This window comes from Halichoerus grypus, chromosome 12, assembly GCF_964656455.1.
Source record: "Halichoerus grypus chromosome 12, mHalGry1.hap1.1, whole genome shotgun sequence".
NCBI lineage: Eukaryota > Metazoa > Chordata > Mammalia > Carnivora > Phocidae > Halichoerus > Halichoerus grypus.
In genome coordinates, this window is record NC_135723.1 from 102,782,724 (window position 1) to 102,807,426 (window position 24,703).

The following is a 24,703-nucleotide window of genomic DNA, read 5'->3' on the forward strand; positions in this document are numbered from 1 at the left end:
ACAGGTTGCTTTGGTGTCTCTGGGCTCCCTGCCTCCGAGGCTGACAAGGATTGTTGGCCGCTCTTCGCTGTTCTTAAGTTCAATGAATAAAATGTATCAGGAGTGCCGACCTGTTTGAGAAGGGATTGCAGTCACAGAAAAAGGCACTTAGGTAAGAAGATGATGCTGACCAGAAGCGGGGGAGGGGTGCCTGGGTGGCGCAGTCCATTGAGCGTCCGACTCGTGACTTCGGCTCAGGTCGTGATCTCAGGCTCGAGGGGTTGAGCCCTGCGTCGGGCTCCGTGCTGGGTGTGGAGCCTGCTTGGGATTCTCTCTCTCTCTCTCCCTCTACCCCGCCCCCCCCGCTAAATAAATAAATAAATAAATAAATAAAATTAAAAAAAAAAAAAAAAACCAGAAGCAGATGAAAGAGAGGACGTGAGCCCCGGTGAAAGAAGCTTACTGCAGAGAGGGCTTGCAGCCAGGATGGGTGATGGATAAGCTGCCGCAGTCAGTAAGGCAGGAAAACATCCCGGGGGCTCAAGAGACCCCCGCACTCTGGCTCCCAGCACCTGGCCGTAGCGTGAAGAGGCTCGGTGTGGGGCGCACTGCAAACGAAGGTGACCAAGCCAGTCACAGAGTCCTTCCCATCTGAGTGACGCCTCCAGCCCTGGGGCTTGCAGCCAACAACCGAATTCAGGGTGACAGCCAGAAGCATTGAGGTAGTTCAGTCCTGTCGTTTCTTCACTGGCCACAGACATTTAGGGATTGCCTGCTGTATGCCGAGCACTAGGTAAGGGGGCACAAGTGTGGCAGTGAACAGGGGGTAACAATCTAGAGCCCGCGAGGTGGAGCTGACTTGCTCCAGCTCACACACCCTGTGCAGATCCGCACCAGCGCCCGACGAGCACCACCTTCTCTGTTCAACTCCAGCGAGCACAACTGCCATTGAAGTTTTAGGTACTTATGTTTGCCCCACAACAGCCCTGTTCCAGGGTCCCTAGAATACACTGTGCATCGGGACCCGGGAGTTGTGCGGTGCACAGAGTACTTGGTCCTTTGGAGCTGCTATAACAAAATACAACAGATAACGGTGGCTTGGAAACAGCTGGAATTTCTCTCTCTCAGTTCCGAAGGCTGGAAGTCCAAGATCAAGGCAGCAGCACGTTCAGTGTCTGGCTCACAGACGGCGGTCTTCCTGCTGTGTCCTCACGTGGCAGGAGGGGAGAGGGAGCACTCACACTCACGGTCTCTCTTGTAAGGACACCGATCCCAACCATGGGGGTTCCATCCGCGTGCCCTCATCACCTCCCAAAGGCTCTACCTCCTAACACCATCACGTTGGAGTTAGATTTTAACATAGGAGTTGGCGGGGGGGGCACGACATTCAGTCTGCAGTGGGTACAGAATCTCGATGTCCTGAACCCTGATCTAGTCTTACCCCATGAGCCACACTGATGAGGTTCATCCAAACAAGGAATCAAGGAGAGCCCTCAGGTTGAAAGATAATAGTTGGAGAAAATATCACGCTCGGCAGAATGACCAGATGGAGGGGATGTTGAAAATAAATGAGCTGTGATCATTGCAATTTATCCCCATCGTTACAGAGCCGCTCGTTAGGAAGTTCCACATGGGCACGGTGCAGTGCCAGGGAAAAGTACAAGGGCAAGGGGAAGCTGAGTGACAAATGCGTGCAGTGTGGACAATACCTTGTTCCAGGCTGTCCAGAGAATTCTCTGGTGTTGCTGTCACCAAATTTAGTCAGGGAAAATGGACCACATCTTACTTGGTCAACGTGTTCTTTCAAGTCTACCCTGAGAAGCTATTTTAATTTTTTTTTCTTTTTTATTCCTCCCTATCATTTTACTTCAGGCACTTGGTATTTTTTGCTTGACTACTCCAAAAACTTCCTAACCTGGCATCTCTATCCTCCTTCAGGTCCCGCACTCTGAAAAGAAACCTTTCTAACTGCAAATGTGTTCATGACATCTTACTGCCAGATTTAGTTTCGGCTGTCGGCAGGACAGTTTGCATCCTTAATGAAAAGAGTCTTCCCGCCCCATGCCGCTCACACACACTCCTCACCAGCATGCTCAACTCCTTACGCCCATCTGGAGGAGCTCCTGTGTGTTACTACCCTCCCTTTGTGCGTGACGCCCCACTTGCCAGGGCTTTGTCACTGGTCCCCCTGAGCCACTGTCCCAGTGGGAATTCTTACAAAATCCTTTCTAGACCACAGATCCCCTGCTCCCGCTGAACACCCTTGCCTCCACGTCCATCTGGATATTCTGTTTCTCTGTCTACCTTCCATGAGCCTCAGGGCCCTTCAAACATGGGTTGTGATTTTTGTTCCCCTAGTGTCTAAACCATATACCTGTGGTAGATGCTCAATAAATGCCTGGGAATTAAATGAGAGGAAAAAAAAAAAGTCACCAACCAGGGATCTAGTCATAATCTCCTGCTTTTAAGAGGAGTCAGAACTCCGCAACTGGAAAACAGTGCTGCACTTGAGAACCTGAGCCAATTGCAGTCATCTCCCCAAAAGCCTCCTGTATGAATTCCACCATACCCCCAGAATGACAGGGTCACTGAAGTGGAGACTGACCTTGGGACCCTCAGGCCTTCGTCTGTATTGAGACCTCTGACCTGCCCCTCACTGCCACCAAGCACTGGGTTGCAGACCAGCTAATTTACAAAAATTCCAAAATACAGGCCAGAGCTGCTTTGATTTGGTCCTTCTGACTGCAAAAAATTCATCTCTGGATGAAATTCATTACTATAAGGATACACCTCCTTCAGAACCAGAAATGGGGCTGGGAAGTCGCCATGAACCAAGGCCCCCCAGGGTCCTGCTGCTCCCAGCAGTGGGCCAGCTTCCTTCCTTCCTGCTCTGAGCATGCTCTGCACCCATTCGCTCCCCATGCTCTCTGCAGGAGCCAGCCGTCCTAGCTGCTTCACTGCATCTGCCTTGTTACGGCTGGACTCTACCCCCACCTCTGTCCTCCAGCTTCCTTCGCTTCCATCTGACCTCTCCCACTCTTGATTCTTCTGAGTTCAGGTTGCTGAAAGGGGAATCAGATTGGCCAGACTCCCCTGTTCCTGTGGAATTGATGGCCAGAGATTGGCTGCCTGTTGATGAGGCTGTAGACCCTGGCCCGATCACCCATGACATGGCACTCCTGCCTTACCCCAAGAGGGACACCCAAACGGGGCCTCCCATGCAGAATAAACCTAGTGATGGACACTTAGGTGTTCTCCACTAGAGCATAAACTCTCCAAGAAAGGAAACCTATTCCATCCTTACTCCTCCAGTACTGGTGAGTGTGTTGACCCCATTCTTCTCTGGAATGGGGTCAGTAAAATTCCATACACGTCGGAAGACCATATTCCATCTGAAGGGTGAGGAGGGTAAAGGAAGAAGGTAGCCCTGAATCTAAAAGTTATTGTCCTGAATTTCTTCAAGTGAGTCCTTCTGGTAGGGTAGGTTTGTTAATGCGATCCACTGACCGATTATCTGTATGGAGTTAATGTAGAGACTGGGGTTGTCTTACGTGAACTGCAGCTGTTCTAGTTTCATGAATGATACCAACCACAAAGGATAAAAACATAATTGTGATTTTGAAGCCTTGATGAAGAAAATATATCAAAATTAGATCCTTGGTGGCTCCCCCCGTCCAGATGTTACTGTATCAGTTGTGTTCTTTTCTGCCTGTCATCCTACTCAGGATGGGCTTTGAGAAATCGCCGGTCCTGTTGTCGGGTCAGTCTTGCATCCTCCTGAGATGTGGCCCAAACCATGGACTCACGTCCTGGTGGACTGTGTTCTGTCTGAGGACGGTCTTTCTTTCCCGTATTCCTCTGAGCATCTTTGTAAGACACCTAGTTAATCATGAAAGCCAATTCATTCCGGGGGTGGTTTGTTTGTTGTTGTTGTTTTCTATCACGTGAGGTCTATTTGGTTAATTTGGCGTCGTGGCATATTTTGTAAATGGACATGTTGCAAATGGGAAGTTACTGAGTGTTCATCCCGAGGCTGCTAGGGCCTGCTTTGGCGTCGGCCTGCAGAGGCTTTCTGGAGACGTGAGGGTGCGGAGCGTCCTCGGGGAGGAGAGAAGCACGTCGGAATGGAAGGGAACCATTGTGCGTACAGGCACCGTTTCTGTTTTGACTTTTCATAGGACTTAGGGCAGCAGTTTTCCTATATTTCACAGCTGACCCCACTTTGCCAAAGTCTGGCTCCACACTAGGGCTGCATTTCAACAGGAGTCACTAGAAACCATAAACAAGGCACCTGTCGAGCCTTGGTTGACAAGGTCTTCCTGGTGCATGAGGTGCCCGAGGAGGGGCAGGCAGTGCCGAACTGTGACCCGCCAGTGCACGGGGCTGGTCTGTGGGGTGTCAGAGTGCCCTTGCTCTGGGGCCGTGTTCAAAGGTGTGAGATGGTCCAGGGGGAGACAGGACAGGCAAGGCAACTTGAATTAAATTAAGCTAATCTGGGATGAAACATGAAAAATTTAAAGCAAAGTTTCCAAAATGTCACACCATGAGTTCATCGTTGAATTGGGGCTGCCACCTAAAAGCCAGGGTGAGAAAAGAAAAGAGAAACTTGACATATTAGAGAAAAACAGAGCCTACATGTTGAAAGGATTTAGAGAACAACATGATACATAATAAATAAATTATATGCATTTAAATATAAAAAAGTAAATAAACAAAAGCTGGGATGTGGATATAAATGGGAGTTGGTTTAAAAGCCCCTTTGTGTTATAGCAGTTTTCAGAAATTTGATTACCAGCCTGGGAACATCTACCTGGACCCATAGCGTGGAACCTTCCAGCTGGCATGTAACTTCGGGAATACCTAGTTTAGAGAGTGTGGTGCCCCTGCCCAGAGCGGAGTGTTGACTTCGGGGTGGGTTCAGTCTGGGCGCATTCATCAGACCACAGTCTGCGAGACCTTGGACAAACGGTCTTTCTCTCAAAGCCAGTTTCCTTCTCTGCCAATAAAGAATTAAGGCAGTGGTTCTCCAGCATCGTTGTGAGGGTTCCAGAGGATGGTACAAGTGATAATGTACTCCGATGCACATTGTTTGGGCCTTCTCCATCTGACTCACAAGTGATGGAACTGAGGGGGACAGAGGTAGAGCTCACAGCACAGTTTCATCCACGGGTCAAGCAAAACTCACCCTCTTTCTTCCTTCTTCCTTCTTTTCCTTTTCCCTGTGCTTCCTCCCCGCCTTTCTCCCTCCCTTCTTCCCTTCCTTTTTCCTAACTGGACTTGTCATCTACTCTCTTCTCCCTCCCTGCCATCAGCAAGCATTATATTTTGTTTGATGGGTAGCTTTTAGTTTGTATGTATTTTTGCAAAACACGTATTTTGTAGGAATGCATTTTTTACTTGGTAAAGGGTTTTAGTCTCTTTATATATGCATATATCTGTTTTGTAACATATTTATGTAAATATATTCCTACATATATCTGTATACATGTATAAATATGGATATTTCTTATTTTTTTGCCTTAAGCACTGTATCTGCCGTTCACCCATGCTACTCTGTGTGCACATCATCTTGCTTCTGATCACTGCTCAGCATCGCCTGGCGTGCACCCAGTGTGTTCTGCTCAGCCTTGCACAAAGATGAACACCTCCACTCCCCCCTACACCTGTCTCCTTGTACTTCCTAAGGCAGGACCAAAAGGCATTTATCTGTTACAAGTTTTCCTCTCCTGTGTGACCATGAGGCCGTGAGAGCAGATTTCCTGACTTTACGTACAAAGCACCTAGCACACAGTAATTTCTCAGTAAACACAGAGCTGTTGACTTCCCCAGCGGCGGGAGAGGTGGCTCAGGCCAAGGCTCTTGTGGCCTCAGTCCCCAGGAAGAGTGACTAGCATTACCTTATCTCATAAAGGTTTGTGATCAGCAAGGGAAGCATCTTTTAGAGAAAAAAATAAGTTGAAAATCACTCAAATATGATGTATATATGAATTCCTTTGAATATATCACTATTAATTTATTCAAACAGATATTTTTGAGCACTTACTCTAAGTGATGGAGGTATGGACTTGGCAGACCACTTGAATGCTTTCAGTATCCCCCAAATCCACAGAAGATTCCTGCTTCCAGGACACTGAGCCCCGTCCCGTGGAACTGTTGTGGATTTGGAGAGGACGCTGTAGGATGTGCACATGGGTGTGGGGGCGCAGTGTGCTCCGCAGGATGGGAGAGGGACTCTGACTGGCATGGTGGGAGGTGACCTGTAGGCCGACAGGGAAACAGGGTAGGTTTCTCCATTGTCTTTCCTTTTCGGGGATTGGGGAGCTGGTCTACTTTGATGCTGGAAGGTTTTTTTTTTCCTATTGAATTGGGGATTCCGAATGAATCGACATACCTTTAGTTGGCATGTAACAGACTCAATCCAGGCCGGGCATCAACAAACTGTTTCTGCAGAGAACCAGATAATAAATATTATACCTACAGGCCACACGGCCACTGTCACGCAGAAGCAGCTGTTAGATGGTATGTAAGCAAGTGGGCACCGCCGCATTCCAATAAAACTTTATTTAAAATCTAAGAAGTGGATTGGGTTTGGCCCATGAGCCACGGTTTGTGGGCCCTGATTTAGATGCTCACCCATTTACTACATCTAGAGATCAACATAAATCTAGCGGGTGTAATGACACGGATCAGCTACTGTTCCTTCGTCCTTTAATCCACTGTAACTGTGGGGGGACACTCTTAGCGGAACTGTTAGGAGTAATACAAAGAGAAGACAGAAGAGGTTCTCGTACTGTGTTAATTTGAGTTCAGAACACCTAAAATCACAGTGACTTATACAAGAGAGAAGTTTATTTTTCTTTCCCATATATAAATTTTGGAGGCAAGTAGCCAGGGACGCTATGGCAAACTCCTTCTCACAAGATTCTCGGGCCTATAGGTGCCTTCCCAAGGATTTGTCCCACGAATGGTCTTGGTCTCATGGCTCAAGACTGTGGCCAGCATTCCAGGTAGAAAGATTGGAAAGGGAAGGAGGCGAAGGAGAGGAAATTAAGAACATTAAGATACTGCTACCAGTCACTTCTACTTATAGCCTGTCATAGTTAATTTTATATGCCAACTTGGCTGGGCCATGGGACCCAGTTTTTGGTCAAACTAGATAGTGCTGTGGAGATTTTTTTTTATTGTCGTTGTTTTGTTTTCCTGAATGTGATTAACATTTAAAGCAGTAGATTTTGAGTAAAACAGGTTACCCTTCTTGATGTGGGTGGGCCTCTTCCAATCAGTTGAAGTCATTAACAAAAAGATCTTCCCCGAGAAAGACGGCATTCTACCTCCAGATGGCCTTTGACTCAAGCTCAGCCTCAGCTCGTCCCTGGGTTTCCAGCCTCCGGCCTGCCCTGCAAACTAGATTTGCAAGCCCCTACAACTGAGTGGGCCAAGTCATTAATATATAAATATATAAATAATATAAAATAGTATATATTATCCTATCGGTCTGTTTCTCTAGAGAAACCCAGTCTTCAGGAAACTTATCCACATTCTCCTCCTCCTTGGTAATGCTCAGTGTTTACTTTTTATTTATTTATCTTTAAATTGCTTTTTTGGATCTCTGCTTGGCTTTCCAGGGAATCATACCTTTCTGCCCACATTTCTTATTTTCAGGGAATTGTAAATTACAAGTAGCTTCTCTGGCAGATGGTTGATGCTGAGAAATTCAAACTCGTCACAGATTCCACCATAAAGACATTCTGATCTCGACCTTGCCGCACCTTGTCGGCCCGTGTGCCTGTTTCTGAGGGTGGTTTTGCTGTCTGCACATGGTAGGGACTTGGTGAAGCCTTGCAGATCGAGCGGCTCTTGATGCAAAGCTGTTTTGGCTGATGGGCTTCTGGGGCAAGGCGAGCCGACGTCGGGGGAGGGGGGATGGCGTCAGGCTACAGAGGATCCAGGCCTGCGTGTCTGCAAACAAGCCTGATTAGCTGCACCTGCACCAGCGCCCTCATCGGACACACCTGGGGCGGGGGGAGGAGCGAGGCTCAGTCAGCATGCCTGCACGCAGAAGCCTCTCTCCAGATGCACCTGCAAAGGCCTGGTCCGCCTCAGGTCCGTTCAGTGGGGCTGGTTGCAGACCTGAGAGATTTCTAAGAGCACCAGGCCAAAGTGCGGGTGGGAATGGGAGGGAGTAACATGGCAGGACAAGCAGCTGGTGGCGTCCCCACTGGCAGGCAGACCTGCCTTGTGCTCTGCTAGGCTCCAGCTGCCCGTGTCCTAGCATGCCAGTGAAGAGCTGGCTTCGCCGAGAATCAGGCCCCAGCCTAGCCCTTGCTCAGAGCATTTCGGCTCCCCGAAAGTACTCAGCTGCAGAATGAAGGTGCGTCAGCTTCTTCTCCTCCTGCCCCCTTGGCCCATGAGCACTCACCTCCGAAAAGCTGAGATGCTCGTACGTACTTGTGCTCCATCAAGTGGGATCCTCCCTAGATATAAAAGGGAGGAAATCACCTGTAGTAAAGACCTTAGCAAGGGCCTCTTAGCTTAGCAAGGGCTGGGTTCTGCTGAGGTCCTCAGAAGCCTTACTCTCCTTTGGACAGTTTAGGGAATATGCTCCTGCCCAGGCCCTCGGCAGGTGTTTGAAGAGGTGCAGGGAGAGTGTGTGTGTGTGTGTGTGTGTGTGTGTGTGCGTGTGCGTGTGTGTGTGTGTGTGTGTGCATGCGCTCACAGCAGGGTTTTGATCACACCACTGGATCTAAATGCCCACTCTGCCACTTACTACTGACTCTATGATTTTGGAAGAACTTATTAATCCTTTTAAGCCTGTTTTCCTCGTAAGTAAAAGGGGGCTAAATAGTACATGTTATAACCGTGCTCCCCCCATCCGTCTGTTGAACCCTACCTAATACGCAGGACCTCAGAACGTGACTATATTTGGAGATGGGGTCTTTAAAGAGGTAAGGTAAACTGGGGGCACTGGGGTGGGCCTTAAGCCAGTCTGACTGGTGTCCTCATAAGAAGAGGAGCTTTGGACACAGACACCCACGGAGGGATGACCCGTGCAGACACAGGCCGAAGGGCCGTCCACAAGCCGAGGAGAGAGGCCTCAGGAGGAACCCTTGGACTTCTGGCTTCCGGAGCTGCAAGAGAATAAATCTCGGCTGTGGAGGCCCCCCATCTTTGGAAGCCTGCTGCAGCCAGAGCCAACGAGTGCCACATGCATCGAAGAGATTTTCAGAAGATAATATGTATAGAATTCTCAGTGTCGTTCCTGGCACGTGGACTGGGTATTTTCAGTATTCTACTCTCCAGGCCTTCAAGGTCGGGCAGTACGGCGGACCCGGCCCGAACTGCCCAGGTTTACATGCTGGTTTGGCTGCCTAGTCTCTGGGTAACCATGGGGTTCAGATTTCAACTCTCCAAATATCAATTTCCTTTTGTCCTAGGGGGGAATAGCGGTGCGTGCCTCACAGAGTCGCTGGGGGTCGGGCATACAGCACTTAGCACAGTATCAGGGAGCTGCTCTGATTGTCATTGTTATCGGGGGCAGTAAGCATGTCCCTTTGCTAATAAGTATGTATAACATCGGGAAGAAATGCAGGGGATGTGCCTTTGGGGGCACTCCTGTTCCTGCTGAAGTCACCCTTGACTCTTTTGGGTTGTATTTCCCACAGTCTCTAGAATTTGGAAACCATAGTATTTATAGATGATGCTTTCCAGAAATTTATCTATAAATTCTTTTTCTTCTTTTTTTGGGGGGGGGTTCTGCACTGCCGTGGGTGGGAGGGGGCCTACACCCTGTATTGGCTGGTTGTTAGCCTTTCCTCTGACCGAGGAGTTCAAGATGAGAGTGCTGATGATGCACAGGAGAACTGATTCCCCCTCTCCCTGGAGATGGGTCTCTGGATTTGGACTGATACTCACCCGTTTTCAGCCGAAGGATTACCGTCAGCACAGTGTTTGTCCTCTGGAGGGATGATGATTAATTTTTAAATATTGATAAAATGCAGCCCTTTTTCTTTGTGTTTTTAAATTTTTCCTTGTGGTCAAAACATTTAACATGAGATCGACTCCCTTAACAGATGGAGTGAGCGGTCCGGTGTTGTTCTCTAAAAGCACAGTGTAGAGAACTCTCCAGAACTTAGTCACCTTCCGTAACAGACATTTTATATGCAGCAATCCCCTGTTTCCACCTCCCCGCAGGGCTAGCAACCACCGTCCTGTTCTCTGCTTGCAGCAGTTGGACTGTCTTAGGTTCCTCGTCTGAGCGGAACCACGTGGTATTTCTCCTGCCCTCCGGGTTCATCTGTGTTGTTGCATTTGGCAGGAGAGCCTGCCTTTTCTCTTTGAAAAGCAGTAAAGTCAAGTATGCAGAAAAGTCAGCCGCCCAGGGACATGGTGCCGGAAGATCCCACCGAAAGGTTCTGAGTGGCACAGTCTGGCCTGTCCCCGGACCAGTGAGTCTCAGACATTTCCACCCAGGAGCTCCCAAGAACAGAGGCAGTGAATGGGGGCGTGGGGCTGGGAGGGGGCTGGTCAGGCAAGGACTCAGGTGATCTCATGATCTGATGCCAGCAGGAGCCTCCTTTGAAGTATCAGGTATAATCTTGTAGATGTGGGTGAACTTTACTTATACCCATATTCATTGTAGATGTGAAACAATATGTAAGGTCTTTACTGAGAAGTAAAAAAACAGAAGCACCAGAGCGGGGGGTTCATGTCCTTCTCCACCACACACCCGAGCACCCCCAGGCTATGACCCACTCTCACTTGGTTAGACCCAGGGCCCCAGAGACAGAGAGGAGGAGGCAGGGCCTAGCTCCCTTCACTTCTCCTTCTCCTGCTGTGGCCCCTGTCCTTGGATGTCCACACTGGGTGGCGGTCCTGGCCTCCTTGGGTTAGCAGTGGATCCTTTCAGAGATGTTAACAGATGGTTAAGATCTCCGAGTCCAGAGCTGTGACCAAGTGGGGCAGGAACCCTCCACTTAGGAGCCTGTAGCTCTATGAAGACTCCCCTGAGAGTCTGCTTGGCTTGGCACACTCCTTGCAGCCAACAGATAGTAATTCGTGTGCAGACACTAGGTAGTGGGGCCACAAAGAGAAGTTAGACAAGGATCCACACCATTGCTGCTGTCACCCTGGAAACACCCTGTCCTGTAGGGACAACAAAACACCAACCAAACCCTTACTGTGTGACAGGGGTTTACATGGGGTTTGCACTCTTTGCTTGTTTGTTTGGATTCTTAGGCAAACCACGCCAACTCCCAACTGCCTATCCTGGTGTCTTAGAATCTGTGCCAAGTAAGTCTTTAGCCCAGAATTGAGTTCAGGCTGTGGCAGAGGTGATAAGGCAACTCTACCATGATCTGGATTCATCTGTCCACTCCAAAGAAGGATACAGTACAGTGGATTTTGCAAGTGTGTTTGTTTCTGTAAAATGACTATGGGGCAGGGATGTTGGGAAGGAGTTGAACAAGAAGTCTACTATCAAACAGCTTTACGTGGAAAAGGATCTGCTTTGTCTTATCTCTGATGCTGGACTTTATAGAGGTGCAGGCCGGACTTTCTTACTGAGAGTATTTATTAGTGCTGAGTGCAGGGGTGGCCCTGCTCCCCCCAGGCCAGTGAATGCCCGTGGCCTGAAACCCTTTGGGTGGAGGTCGAAGATCTAGACTAGGAGGAGTTAGGGAAATATTCGCAGAGGGCACTGTTCACACGCACAGGGGCAGCAGAAGGCCTCTGGGCGCTGGGTGGGTCTGCGTTTCTGGGAGGCCGTGAGACATGCCCACCTGTCATCTAGCAGCTACTCAAGCTTTATCCAGAGCTAATCAGCTCTGCCTACATTGCATTTCTCCTCTAACAGCCAGCTCGTGTCCCCCCGGGGGTCGGGGTCAGGGGAGGTGCCGGAGGGCCCACAGGCAGTGCGAGGTGGCCAGGAGACCAGGCAGGGACAGCAGGACTGCCCTGTCTGTCCTGCTGTCTCCTTGAGATCAGGACTCAGCAGGGAGCCCTGCTCCTCTAAGGTCACCCCAGATGCTGTTTCCCTTTTGTTTTTTTTTTTTTTCCTTTTAACCGACAGACACCCTTGAGGTTCTGGTTGATTTTTCAAAGAGAAACAGGAGATTCTTGGAGTAAAAAGAGGAAACATAGTAAGTTTTCGGAATTTTAAGGAAAATAAAGGCCAAGATTTCCACATCTAGCATTCCTGCAAAACCCACCCGGCAAACAGAAAGGATGCCATTCCTTGGTGCCCACTGACCATCTGCCTTCTCATAGGCACGGGGCACTCACTTGGCAGAAGGGAAAAACAAAGACCATCTCCCGCGCGTCCCCTTATGCCCCCCTCCCGCGTCCGGGTGTGACCAGCGGGCAAGCGCTGCTCCGGGGGCGCCGGCTCGGCCACCCAGGCTGGGCAGCGAGGGCAGCGCCCCCGCCTGGGTCCCCGGCAGGTCCCCTCCGCCGTCCCCTTGCCCAGCCCACCCCAGCGCCCCTATACCCCCCGCGCCACCTCTCCAGTCTCCCCCCTCCTCCCTCGGTGCCCCCTCCCCAGTCCCTCCTCTCCCCAGAGTTTCCTACCCCCCCGCGCTGGGTCCCCACCCACCTTCCCACCCCCGGCGCCCCCTCCTCAGCCGAGCCGAGGCCCGAGCATGCGCCGTGCGCCGCGGGAGGCGGGAAGCGGGCGGGAGCAGCGCGCATCACTCGGGTCCCCTTCCTGCACCGCGCCGCCACTTGCCGGTTGCTAAGCAGTTACCATTGTTTCTGTGGCGATTGCGGAGGCTGTTGCTAATTGGAGAAGCCCCGCTAAGCCGCAGCATCTCCCCTGTTCGGATCCGCTCTCTGCTCCTTGCATTTAAAGAGAAAACTAGGCTGGTCTACCCACTCTCCCTCCCCCACCCTCCCCAGAATAGCCGTGTGATTTCGGAAGTATGGACTAAATCACACCCCTCCCCGCCGCCTATTGGACTCTGGTGGCTCGGAACTCACCGTCAGACCGCACCTGCCCCTGCGCCGTGCGCCCTGGGCAGGGGATCATGACTACAGCCAAGGAGCCAAATGCTTCAGGGAAATCCGTGCAGCAGCAGGAACAGGTAATGCTGCTTTCTGGCGTGTGCCCGTGCGTGTGCCTGTGCGGGAGTGGGGGATGTGTGTCTCTTGAATGATTTTATATTGGCAATGACTGCCCTCACCTGAGCCACAAAGCTGGAGGTGAACACAGGCACTGAGCCAGTGCCGCTGGGGTCTGCCTTCTCCTCTCCTGACTTCTATTTCTGGAAGATCCCCTGGTCTGTGGATAATGCACGGGCACGGGGAGCACGCATCTGGCGAGGTAAACTTGGTGTGAGGGGACCCTTCCACAAAGGCCTCTCTCCGCACAGCTGCCTGATTATGCATTTGTCAGTTGTGAAGGTTTCCAACTACTTTGTAATTTGGGGGCTGGCGGGGGGAGGGATGAAAGAGGTGGGGAGCCCTGCCTCAGATTTCCCTGTATTCTGACCCTCCAACAGGACTTTGATCTGGTTCTAACACAAGTCAAAAGAGGACACTGGAGCTATGTTTAAAGGACTTTTCTTTTGATACCTGTGTCCCTTTTCTTCCTCTTCTCAAGTATGTCTGCAGGAGTGGACAGATTGCTGCTTGTCCTGGGCATTTAGAGAGGGCAGACTCTCCCTGCTAGGAAAACTGCACAGCTAGGACCCAGTGGGACCCTCCCCTTGCCCCCAGTTGAGAAGTAGCAGGCCTTGCAGGGCTGGCCAAGGATGGCCAGGTCGGCTCGGGTATCCCCATATGGCAGAGGATGTCCGCGCACCCTGCCGCTCAGGCCTGCCATCTGCAGAGGCTCCGAGCCTGAGTCTCAGGAGTGAAGGGGAACCAGCAAGCTGTGTTTTACTGCTCCTGTAGATATTGTAATTCCCTTCTCGAAGATCGTGAGGGTTCTTATCTTTTAATCACTGCTTGGTTCTCCTCAGGCGGATCATTAAAATAGATCCTGGGAGACACCAGTAGATTCCCAGAGCAGTTTGCTCAAGCCTGGTAAATCAACAGCAGAAGCTGATTTCCCCGATTTATTTTAGGGGTGCTGTTAGCTCCCACTTGCTAGGATTGGGGCCAAGAAAGGAGAGCCCACTCGAGTTCAGGAAAGCAAAGAGCCTCTTTGGGGAGAGTGTGTTAGAGGCTCATCGCCAACTATTCAGAGACAGTATGAAGACAACTTTGGATCTGTATTTAATGGGAGATGCATTTTTTGGGTCATTTCCTCAAAGCCCATTTTTTGATTAAAAAAAGACCACCTTAGTAGTAGTATCATCATTATTACCGTCATCTAAGGAACTTAAATATAATTTTAATTTCTTATGGGAAGAATATTTTATAAACACAAGTCTAAGAATCCTACACTCGGTGGGAGAGCTCATGTGAAGGTCAAGACTCACTGTAGCGTGAACACTGGGAGGTTCACACAGGCCAAACAACCCCTCCTCCATTTAAAAAAAATCTACAGATTATTTGTTCAAGAAAGAAACATGTCCACCCTAAATTAGCATCCTGTGACTAACTGGCCTTCCTTTTATTACAGTTCTCCTCCTCACTAGTTACAAAGCAAATGTGCCCTGGGCCTGCAGGCTCCAGCAGGCCTCGGGGAGCATTTCTGACCGTGGGACAGTGGCCATAATTATGGAGAAAGACACTGCTCTTCAGAGGTCTGAGCCCAAAGGTGGGCACTCAGAAGCCCAATCTATATTATGTGGAAGAAGGCCCATGGCTCCTATACAGCTTCACTCTCGTTTCCCTCTACACGTCAGGAGCATGGAAATAATTTGGGTGTGGGTTTCAGAGGATGTGTAGGGTCTTGTTTGATTTTGTACCTTCTGATCATTGGAAACCCCCCATCCTTGCCCCTGGGGCCATTGTGGCAGATGTGAATGGGCAGAGCGCTGAGGACAGAGGCGGCTGTGGCCACAGGGAGCAGTCAGGAGGCCCTCTTCCCATTCTCAGGCATCGTCTTGACCCTGAGAAGCACATGGTGCCCATCCTGTGAAGCAGAACAAAGTGAGGGTCAACAGCAGGACCAGGGCAGGAGATGCAAAATGGGATGGAGCACAGAGATCTCACGTCTAAAATTAATGTACCTTTAGGGGACGTTGGCTTAAATCTTGACAAACTGCTCAAAACACAAAGAGGTAAAGAAAATACTTAGTCATGAAGACTATTTCCTCTTCCTCCACTATTTATCAGTTTTTAAAGACATTTAAACTCCGTTCTGTGGGCTTAGACTGCAGAGCTCTGAATGAGTTCTCCCATTCTTGATTGCATTTCATCCTTGTTGCTAGTGGAGCTTGGACGTAGTCCCATCCCCAGCTGGGTGGGGGTTTATAGGGAGGCCAGGACAGAGGGCTATGCTCCAACATTTTTTTAAGAAAGAAATAGATGCTGGTTTGTGGTTTGGTTTGGTTTTTAGATTAGGGATCATTTAGTTGTACTGACGAAGTTTGTGACAGTGGCACCTTACATCTTATATTGGGAGGCATTAATCTGAGGATTTGATCTTCTGTAACTTGAATTTATGTCCAACACTCTTTAAAATTTATTCGGTTATTGCAATAGACTAACAGTTCTTAGCAAACTAACACGGTATAGTTTCTTACCTACCTCGGGAGTTGGAAGCTGGGCAGCCACTGGAAATAACTTTTGTATGCTGAGGATTACTGTAAATTAATGAAAAACAAATCTAGGAAAAGTTATAAAACCAAATGATTTTACCTATTAATTAGAGATTGTTGATTTTCCCTGTTTTTTGTTTTGTTTTGTTTTTTGCTAAAATATGTACTAAAAATAGAGAAATATGTGGAGGTTTTTTTGTTTTGTTTGTTTTTAAAGATGTTGTATAAATACATTGGGATAAAATGGAGAATGGACTTCTAGAAGACCCTTTCCCTTTCTCTTTAGATATGCCAAAATTTATTTTTAAATGAAGTACTAACAGTCCAGAGATGTTTGGAAACAAAATATCATTTAAGCTGAATGAACTGAACTCATCCTTTGGCTCTGAAGCTAATCAGCTGGTAGAGGCTCCTCAGTAAAAACCAGATCCACACTGGCCAGCCCTCCGCCACACCAACGTGTCCAGAGTGAAGCTTAGCAGGTGAAGTAGAAAAAGCTGAGGCTGGTTTGGTTAAAATTTATTGTATTCTCTCAAATGAACTAAATCCTTCCTTAGAGAACCAAATTAAGGATTTTTTCCCCTTAAGTAAAAGCACAAATTTATTTTAAAATCTACTGTCCTATTTCAAATGACTTAAAATTGAAAAGCAGTGATCAGTAATACTGTTAAGAGTAAGAAGAGACAGAAAGATTAATTCTCCATGCTTCCAGTGAGCCAGGATATATTTTTGCTCAAATATTGAGCAGGCGTAGGTTTTTAGTGGCAGATTCTGGATTTGTAATGTGTGTGGATGTGTGTGCATGCGCATGCGCACACACAAACAGGCCTCTTGCGTCACAAACTCCAAGTTGGAAAAGACGTCACAAGTTCGCCCCGTGATCAGGTCTACCTGTTGGGCTCAGGAATCTCACAAATAATTGAGAATCTGCTTTTCCTTCAAAGATCTCCAGAATACCTCCTTTTGTATGGCGATATTCTGTGTTCTCTTGGGGAACGCGATCTTTTGCTCTGTGTTCAGGTCCAGCACTTCTAGCTTCTAGAGCCCTCCCTGGAAGCTGGCTGTCTGATAGCGCTTCGTGTGTGAGACCTACTTTTTTTGCTTTTCACTCTTCCCTGAGCCGCACAAGCCCAAATATATATAGCGCTGATGTGTCTATTCTCTTATTAAATTAGGAGCACCAGGATCAGTGTTGATTGAGAGGTTAAATTATTTAGCCAGACCTTTGTGATTATAATGCCATTGCAAAGAATTTTCTGAAGTGAATGAAAATTTTTATAAACAGCATATTCTGTAAAGCGGACATGAAAAAGCACAGAGCTTGGGATTCTGGGAGAGGACAGACCTTGCCAGGAGCACACAGGTGATGATGACCCAGGAGATGTCTGAAGTTCAGACATCTTCTGCCCAGTGCTCTTTGTGTTAGATCCTGTTGCTTCTCCCATAGTAAAATTAGATCCTGAAACAGAGGAGCTGGCTTTGACCATCAAGAGAGTTAAATTTTTTATGAAACTACGTTACAGGGAAAGCCAACATGAAACATCTGTGGTGAAGGTAAATGTGGTATTAAACAAAAAAAGAAGTAGTAAAAGGAAACCCAGTAAAACAAGATTCAGTATTAGGAAGTGCAAACATGACTTACTTCTGAGGTGGTCCTTCCACAACTCAAAGAGTGGCAATGGATGCAATGATCATACTAGTGTATGTTAAATTCTATTATGCTCATGGTCGAAGTTACTAAGACTCTCTGGATAAAAACAAGACTTGAAGGAACCGGACAAGAGTCAGAACAATAGGTTCTTAAGATTGTGTAGAAATACATCTAGGACTCTGAAGAAAGAGAAACATTCTGGCTGCCAGATGGGTCGATATGTGAAAGGGAGAACTCAGAAGTTGGGCATCCTAGAGAGAACATGAGCAGAACAAGATGTGCATGCCTGGGATCTCCAGATGGGTCCTGGCAAGGAGGGGAGTGGCCAGGGGGAGGATGGGGGTACAGGAGTGGGGAGCAGCAGAGTCTTTGTGCAGAGGAAAGACGGTGGCTGGTGGGGTGCTCTTCTTAGAGGAGGGACACTTAGTCTCATCACCAGAGAGAATAACATGCAATGAAGCGAGCAACTAGCTTGGAGCCATAATCCACCAAGCTCTGGTGTCTACAAGCAGTTCCCATTTTCTGGGATGCATGTGATAGACTAAAAGAAGTCAGTAAACAAGTGTCACTCAAGAGGCTAAGTGAAAACCCAAACAATCCCAGATTGGCTGTATGCAATGCCCAAATTCAAAACAAATGGAAAACAGCTGACTTTTCTTTCTGAAAAATGCTTTCACTGGCGTTAAACACATTTTATTGTGTTCTACTGACATTACATCGAACGTAACCCTGCCCCTCACTTTCAGTACCAGAGCTACCACGGAAAGCTTGCTCAAGACCTTCAAACGCTCCACAGGGAAAACCTGGGGGACTTTGAGGGTTGGAGGATGCTTTCCATTAACTTTCACCAAAACATCATCAGCTCCAGCATGCCTGTGGACAATGCGAAGATGCTTATCATGTACAGTAACGGACAGTCACCATGTTTCTGCCTCATTGGGAATTGCAGCATTATTATCCTTTGTGGAAATGAGCCATGTCTGTGTTTGGCATTAATTGATTTAGGTTTGTAGTGGACATATTTCACCTACTCTCATGAGAAAGGGCAGAATGAGTCTGCTCATCTAGAGTTCTGAAAGTTGAGGAAAAGATTCTAATCTGGGGAGGAAGCAGGTCTCTAAGGGTACAGAGATTGATGGTTGTTTGAAGACCTTGCTTTAAAAAGATGTGGCACGGAGATTGTGTATTCTTGTTTCAGTTATGGTTTGGAAAGCCAAAATGAGCTAAAATGTTTTTATTTCAGGTTCCAGGTTTGGTTACCTGGTGGCCTCAAAGCGTAGGAGTGGGAACCACATCACCTGGGTGGAGTGATGTTTGTTGTAATTCTGCAGGAGGCTGACATTCTCACGTCCTTCCTGCCTTGGGTAGTGTGTGTCCCTTGAAGTGGGGACATAAAGGAAAGGGCAGATGGGGACGGTTCAGGAAAAGTAGCCCAGGCAATGTGATCTGATCTAGAAAGTTTGTTCTGCGTCCTCCTTTTCCCTCCATCTGCTGTTCACTATTTATGACTCCTTCACGCCTTGTCCCGGGTGCACCTCTGATCGCCAGTAGTCTCTGCAACGGTCCATTATTTGCTCAGAGTTGACTCTGTCAAAACTTTCCCCTGTGCTGTTCTACCTGGACCCTTGCTAAATGCCGGAGACCAGCCAATCCCTACAAAACGTTTAAGGTCATCGGTGTAATGCGCTACTCACCTTGAAAGCATCCGTAACCTAATCAACAGATGTTGGTGATGAAGCCCAGCAGAGTTGTTCATGGCTGGAATTTCAGGTTCAAAGTTATAGCACAGCCAATGGAAGAAAAAAGAATAGAGTGTTTACTCACAATCATTAATGACAAATTAAGTAGAGGTCATGGTGAGGACAGTCTCTGCACCCCCAGAATCACTGATAGTTTGTGCCCGTCCTGTGAATACCTCTTATTTCTGCATTTATGTTAGATCTGGCCTCGTAGCAGGCAAGTCCTGAATAACAGATACTGTTGCTGCTTTTCGATTCCAGTTCCTGGAGGATTTTGTGGTAATGGAGTAGAAATTTGCAGCAATCCCTTCTTAGGAAAATTTGTCATGAGCACAGACATTAAGTCAGTGCTGCGGGTCAACTTTGATAGGGGTGTCCATCTATTTTTAACAGTGGTGGCTTGGATGCCACAGGGTCCCCCCGCCCCCGACCAGTGGTGTTACAAAACCCATTAGTGATATACTCAAGTCTTGATAATAGAATTTTTCATGACAATTTATATATTACCCCCTTACTAGTATCTGATCAGTGTTTTAGGAGATTTAACTTCCTCTGCCAGAACTCAAAGAAAACTGCTTTCCCCCATCTGACAGTGCATGAGACTCTGAGCATCACTGCAAGCTGCTAAGTTGTTAATTTGGAACACAGGCTTCTAAAAAATGTCCGTAGGCGCACCTGTGAGTGTGGAGGGGGAGAAGGACCAATAGGCACCAGCATAATCTGCAGAATAAAATGGGGAAACTGGTGGTGAGGAGGAGGGGGCTCTTTCAAAACATTTTAAAAGGTCAAAAACTGTGTTCTGACTTGCTCATAGGATTCCTCTTGAGTATCATGGGAATTCATGTTCTGGGAAAGATAGATCCAACCCTTTAAATAGGTTACCCACAGCAAGATGGACATCACAACCAAGAATTTGAAACCTATCCTCTTGATTTTCTCTTTAGAATTAATATGCAGCAGAGCTTCTCTTGAATGGTGGGGACGTATGTTTTAAAATTAATGAAAGAATTTACTTCTCTATTTTGAAGAGGCGAGTTTTAGCCTCCGTGTTAGAATATTTGAAGTTGTCACAGAGTTTACTCAGGGAACTCTAAAATTATGATACTCACTACCTATCCTAAATCGGGTCTCGAAATGGGAGAGGGAAGGAAACATATTTTTAAATGTTAACAGCCCGCCTGATACCCCATCCATTTATTAGACAGATGTTGGATCAGAGGAAGATTTTAATTTTGATGAATAGGAGACACAGGAGAGGAGAGAGGCCGAGTTGGGAGAAAAGGAAGCTGGCTGGGGCAGCTCAAGGTTGGGAGAGCAGAGGGATTTCCAGCTGCGCCATTGCAACCCATGGGCTGGCTGAGCAGTCTGCTATGGGTGGTAGAGGACCGCTGGGGACATGGAGATGATTCTGGAGAGCTGGAAATGCTTACTTGTGAGGGTTTCAGAGCATGGTAGCCTGGAAAGTCCCACAGTGGAAAGCTGCAGAGGGTTAGTGGGATTCTGGAATAAAGAGAAGAAATCTGAACTTAAGACAGATTTCTGCTTAAAAGAACAGGATTTGGGGGAATATAAGAAAAATGGCTCGGACATAAAAATGACACTTTGTGAGGGTGATTACTTAATCTTGGCATGTCCCAATGGACTAAAAAGGGTACTGGAAGCTTCTGGTTTTCAAAGAGCTTAAAAGGGTTTGTGATGCCCCAGATAAAATTCAGGTTTACTTAGAAGCAACAGGTACTTTATGGCATTAAGTTAAATACACACATATACCTGTTAACATATGTATGCAGTATTCCTCGAAGTAGTCCGAGAAATTTTTAAGAAGACTTGAGACAATTAGAACATCTGGTGCTGATTTTTGTTTTTTTTGTTTTTTTTTTTTTAAAGATTTTATTTATTTATTTGAGAGAGAGAATGAGATAGAGAGAGCATGAGAGGGGGGGAGGGTCAGAGGGAGAAGCAGACTCCCTGCTGAGCAGGGAGCCCGATGCGGGACTCGATCCCGAGACTCCAGGATCATGACCTGAGCCGAAGGCAGTCGCTTAACCAACTGAGCCACCCAGGCGCCCTGGTGCTGATTTTTGGAAAGCAAAATAAACACTCCATCACCCCAATTCCACATCATGGGGTACACAGGGAAAGAAGGAGATTAATAAGAGAATTTTGGTAGGCAAAAACTGATCTGTCGTTAAAAATCATAAAGCCTTAACGTCTCAAACTCTCTTATGCATTTTATGGACTTTATCTGCTCCTTACAAGGATGGCGTGGGCACTTTCCCTTCCTCCTGCCAAGAGCCCTCTTTTCTGGAAGATGGGAGAACACCAGCTCTGATCCCAACTCTTCCCCCTGCTAGCTGATGGACCGGGGCAGATCTAGGCTGAGGCCCCATCTGGGAATAATGCCCATCACACTAGTGCTTGGACGAAAACCTTTCAGCACAGAGCACTCCTCTTAGCATGGAGATTTCAAGCCACTATTTAGTAAGTACTTAACTACATGTGTTGACATAACAATGATATTTGAATGGGCCTATTTTCAGCATTTGGTAAGGGCTTGTGTGTCCATTCTAAGAGAGGTTAGTCTATAAGATCAAAGAACGTTCGACTTTTAAGGCATTTTGCAGACCATCTTGCCCAGTGATTTTTGGACTTTTGTTTTGGTAACAGAAACCTTTTCTCTAAAGGAAATAAGCCAAGTTCAACAAGGTGAAAGCACTTCTCTAATGGCCCCCCATACAAGTCAGCAGAGCACCCTCCCAGTTAGTAGCCCCCAGACAGGTCAGCTGAGCACCCCCCCAGTTAGTGGCCCCCAGACAGGTCAGCTGAGCACACCCTCCAATTAGAGGCCCCCAGACAGGTCAGCTGAGCACCCCCCACTTAGTGGCCCCCAGACAGGTCAGCTGAGCACACCCTCCAATTAGAGACCCCCAGACAGGTCAGCAGAGCACCCCCGTCCAGCAGAGTACAGCTTATGAACCAGATACCTAATTCAGCAGTCTGATTTTACATAGGAGGAAATAAGGCTCAGAGAGGTTGAGTAAATTAACCAGAATCACACAGCTGACAAGTTGCAGAAGCAGAACACAACCGCTGCCTTCCCCCTTTTTTTTTTTTGCTCCAAATCAAGGAACCCCAGGTGAGTCATGGTAAAAATGATATACTAAGAAGGTTAACACGAAAACTGATACAGAAAACTGCAAAGGTAATAAAGTGAGCAAATTAAATGCAAATGAAGAAATCCTTGTCTGGAGATCAGTTGAGAAAAGGTGTATACGTAAGGCCGTTGTCTGTCTGCATGTCTTATGGACAGATGTAGCTATTTCTTCTTTTTATTGCACCGTCCCTGGAGGCATTATGGCTTTTGTAGCAATTTTTCATATTTAATCAGTTATTTAATGAGTTGCTTTGGAAACAAGGAAAAAAATGAGGATATAACAAATGTTTTTCTCCTGATTTTTAAAAGTAAGCAGCAATTAATAAGTTCTGTGTGCTTTGGAAGTATGCAGTAGGTAATTTTCAATCTCATCTTAACACTTGAATAACTTCAAAGGTAGCAGTTATACAACAGGTGTGGAAAGACAGCATGAAAGAGAGAGGAGACCCAGCATATCACCTGTGTAGACTGGGGATTCAGCCCCGCAGGAGTTCAGATGTTGAAACATCTGGAAATCGTATGAGCTCATAAGCTCAAACTGAACCAAAAGTACGTTGATCATTACCCATAGATTACAGATCCCTTTGGAGGATCTGATGAAAGCCAAGGACCTGCTCGCTGAAGTCCCATACCCTCTTGATTACCTAAAGCTCACAGACACGGTCCTACGTCCATCAATCCCTCAGTGCCGCCTTCCAGCAAGCTAGCATGGTCTGAAGACACATCGGTAGAAACGTGCTCACCGCTCAAACCTTATAAAGATATGAACTAAGTAGGTATCACCTCTGGGTGTTGGACTAGGTGCCCCAGGAAAGAGTGGGGATGGGGTTGGGGGCGAGTGGTCGGGGAGAAAGGTATGATGTCCCAACAGTGGTGGAGGAGGGGGCTGTGAACCATGTTGGCGGGTGAAAGTTTAAAGAATGCAGATATATGTCTGGAGAAATAAAGCGTGTCTTTAAAGTTTAAGGAACTGTTAAATATTATTAGAAGAAATGAAGGGATTTTGATTTTTTTATTTCCTGGATTATTCTAAAAGGCAAAAGACTAGGGATGTGTGGCTTTCAGTCCCTAGATGGCAGCTTTAGCTGATGCCACTCCACGTTCTTCAAGCCAGCATCGGGGACCATCAGCCTGGGCTCTGCCCCTGAAAGGGCAGGTTTGACTCAGGGCCCTTCTACTGGAAGGTGTCAAGGCTTGAATACCTTCCCTGTCACACAGCTCTGAGCCTCTGACAGACACAACACACGTCCTGCTGCCTAGGTAGCTCCAAAGCCAAGCGCAATGCCAGCCCCATCAATCTGTTTGCACGATGAATCCGTGAATGCGTGAATCGCGTCCTCCCCTGTCAACCTCCTCCGGTGAATGACCCACAGAGTTAAAGGGTCTGTGGTTTCATTCATTCAGCAAATGAACCAGGTTTTTGGAGCCCTAGAGGAAAATAGGATCCAACTCCTTGAGTGACCCACTCACCTTGTCTTCCCTGAGACCTGGGACATCATTGCCCATTTCCTTTCCCCAAATCCCACCCACACCTGTTTTACCTGAAGCCGTTTCTCTACCACAGAAGCATCAGCCACGTGCCACAGTCCATGTGTCAGCATTCAGTCCTGCGGGGACTCCTATCCATAAAGTCAGCAAATATCCTCTCGTTCACCAAGCGGGTGGGTGAACGAGAAAGCCCACTGATAAGAAAAGGAGACCTGTCAGAAAACCGGGCATTCTGCATCCCCAACGCCCTCTCCCTTTTGCCGAGGCAGAAGCACCACGTCCTCTTCCTTCATGGAAGCGATTTGCTGAAATGAAAAGACAGTCCCTTGCACCACCCTCTCCCAGATGCGGAGAAAGTCGGGGCGGACCCTCTCAAACTCAGGGGAGACATACTTTGAGAGAAGAAGAAACAAAGTGGATCAAGATGAACAGAATGGAAAGGTCTGGAACGTTGACTGTGTTTGCCCTCTTCTGAGCCTGGATTGGCCAAGTTTGTTGAGAGGCAGGATAGGTTCAAGGGTAACTTCTGGGGTGACAGGATGAAGTGCTTTCCTAAGGAGAAAGCAACCGTGAAATGGTGGCTTAGAGCCCAGGCCCTGGGGGCTGTGGTGTGGGAGGAGGAGACTAGCTCTGGGTTTAGGTGGTCTGAATTTAAATCCCGGCTCAGGCACTGACTGGTTAGGCAGCATTGGGCTGTCGGGTAAGCTCAGTTCCATATTGTGCAAGAGCGGAGTGGTAGCCCCGAATGTCATCCATGGATGATTCTGGTTTCATCCCGGGGCAGAGGAGGAGGTGTGAGGATGCGCTCTGAGCCAGGTCAGCATCTTCACCGACTCTCTGGCCCCCACAGTCTGGCTGCAGGAGGGACGTTGCCAAAGGGATGGCAAGGTTTACTTCATGGGAAGCGTGCTTGCTGCATTGACTGAAGAGGTTTACTTTTCCTTAACTGCTGCGGCACTTGAAATTGCATAGATAATAAGGCACACTTGAAACAGTGAGTCTGCAGCTTTTGACTCTATTAAATTCACTTAGGTGTGTGGCTGACAAG

At 47.8% G+C, this 24,703-nt stretch overlaps 1 protein-coding gene across 5 annotated transcripts in view; it reads left to right on the forward strand.

Moving 5' to 3' along the window:
• Positions 1-24,703, forward strand: part of DPP6 (dipeptidyl peptidase like 6) — an 898,846-nt gene that overhangs the window by 414,603 nt on the left and 459,540 nt on the right. The window contains exon 1 of one of the 5 annotated variants that reach the window (XM_078059779.1): positions 12,647-13,055. The exons of the other annotated variants lie outside the window; for them this stretch is intronic. Coding sequence (XP_077915905.1) covers positions 12,999-13,055 — 57 coding nt within the window. The 5' untranslated portion in view covers positions 12,647-12,998. Of the gene's footprint in view, positions 1-12,646; positions 13,056-24,703 lie in introns of those variants that run through there. 5 annotated transcript variants of the gene reach the window in all.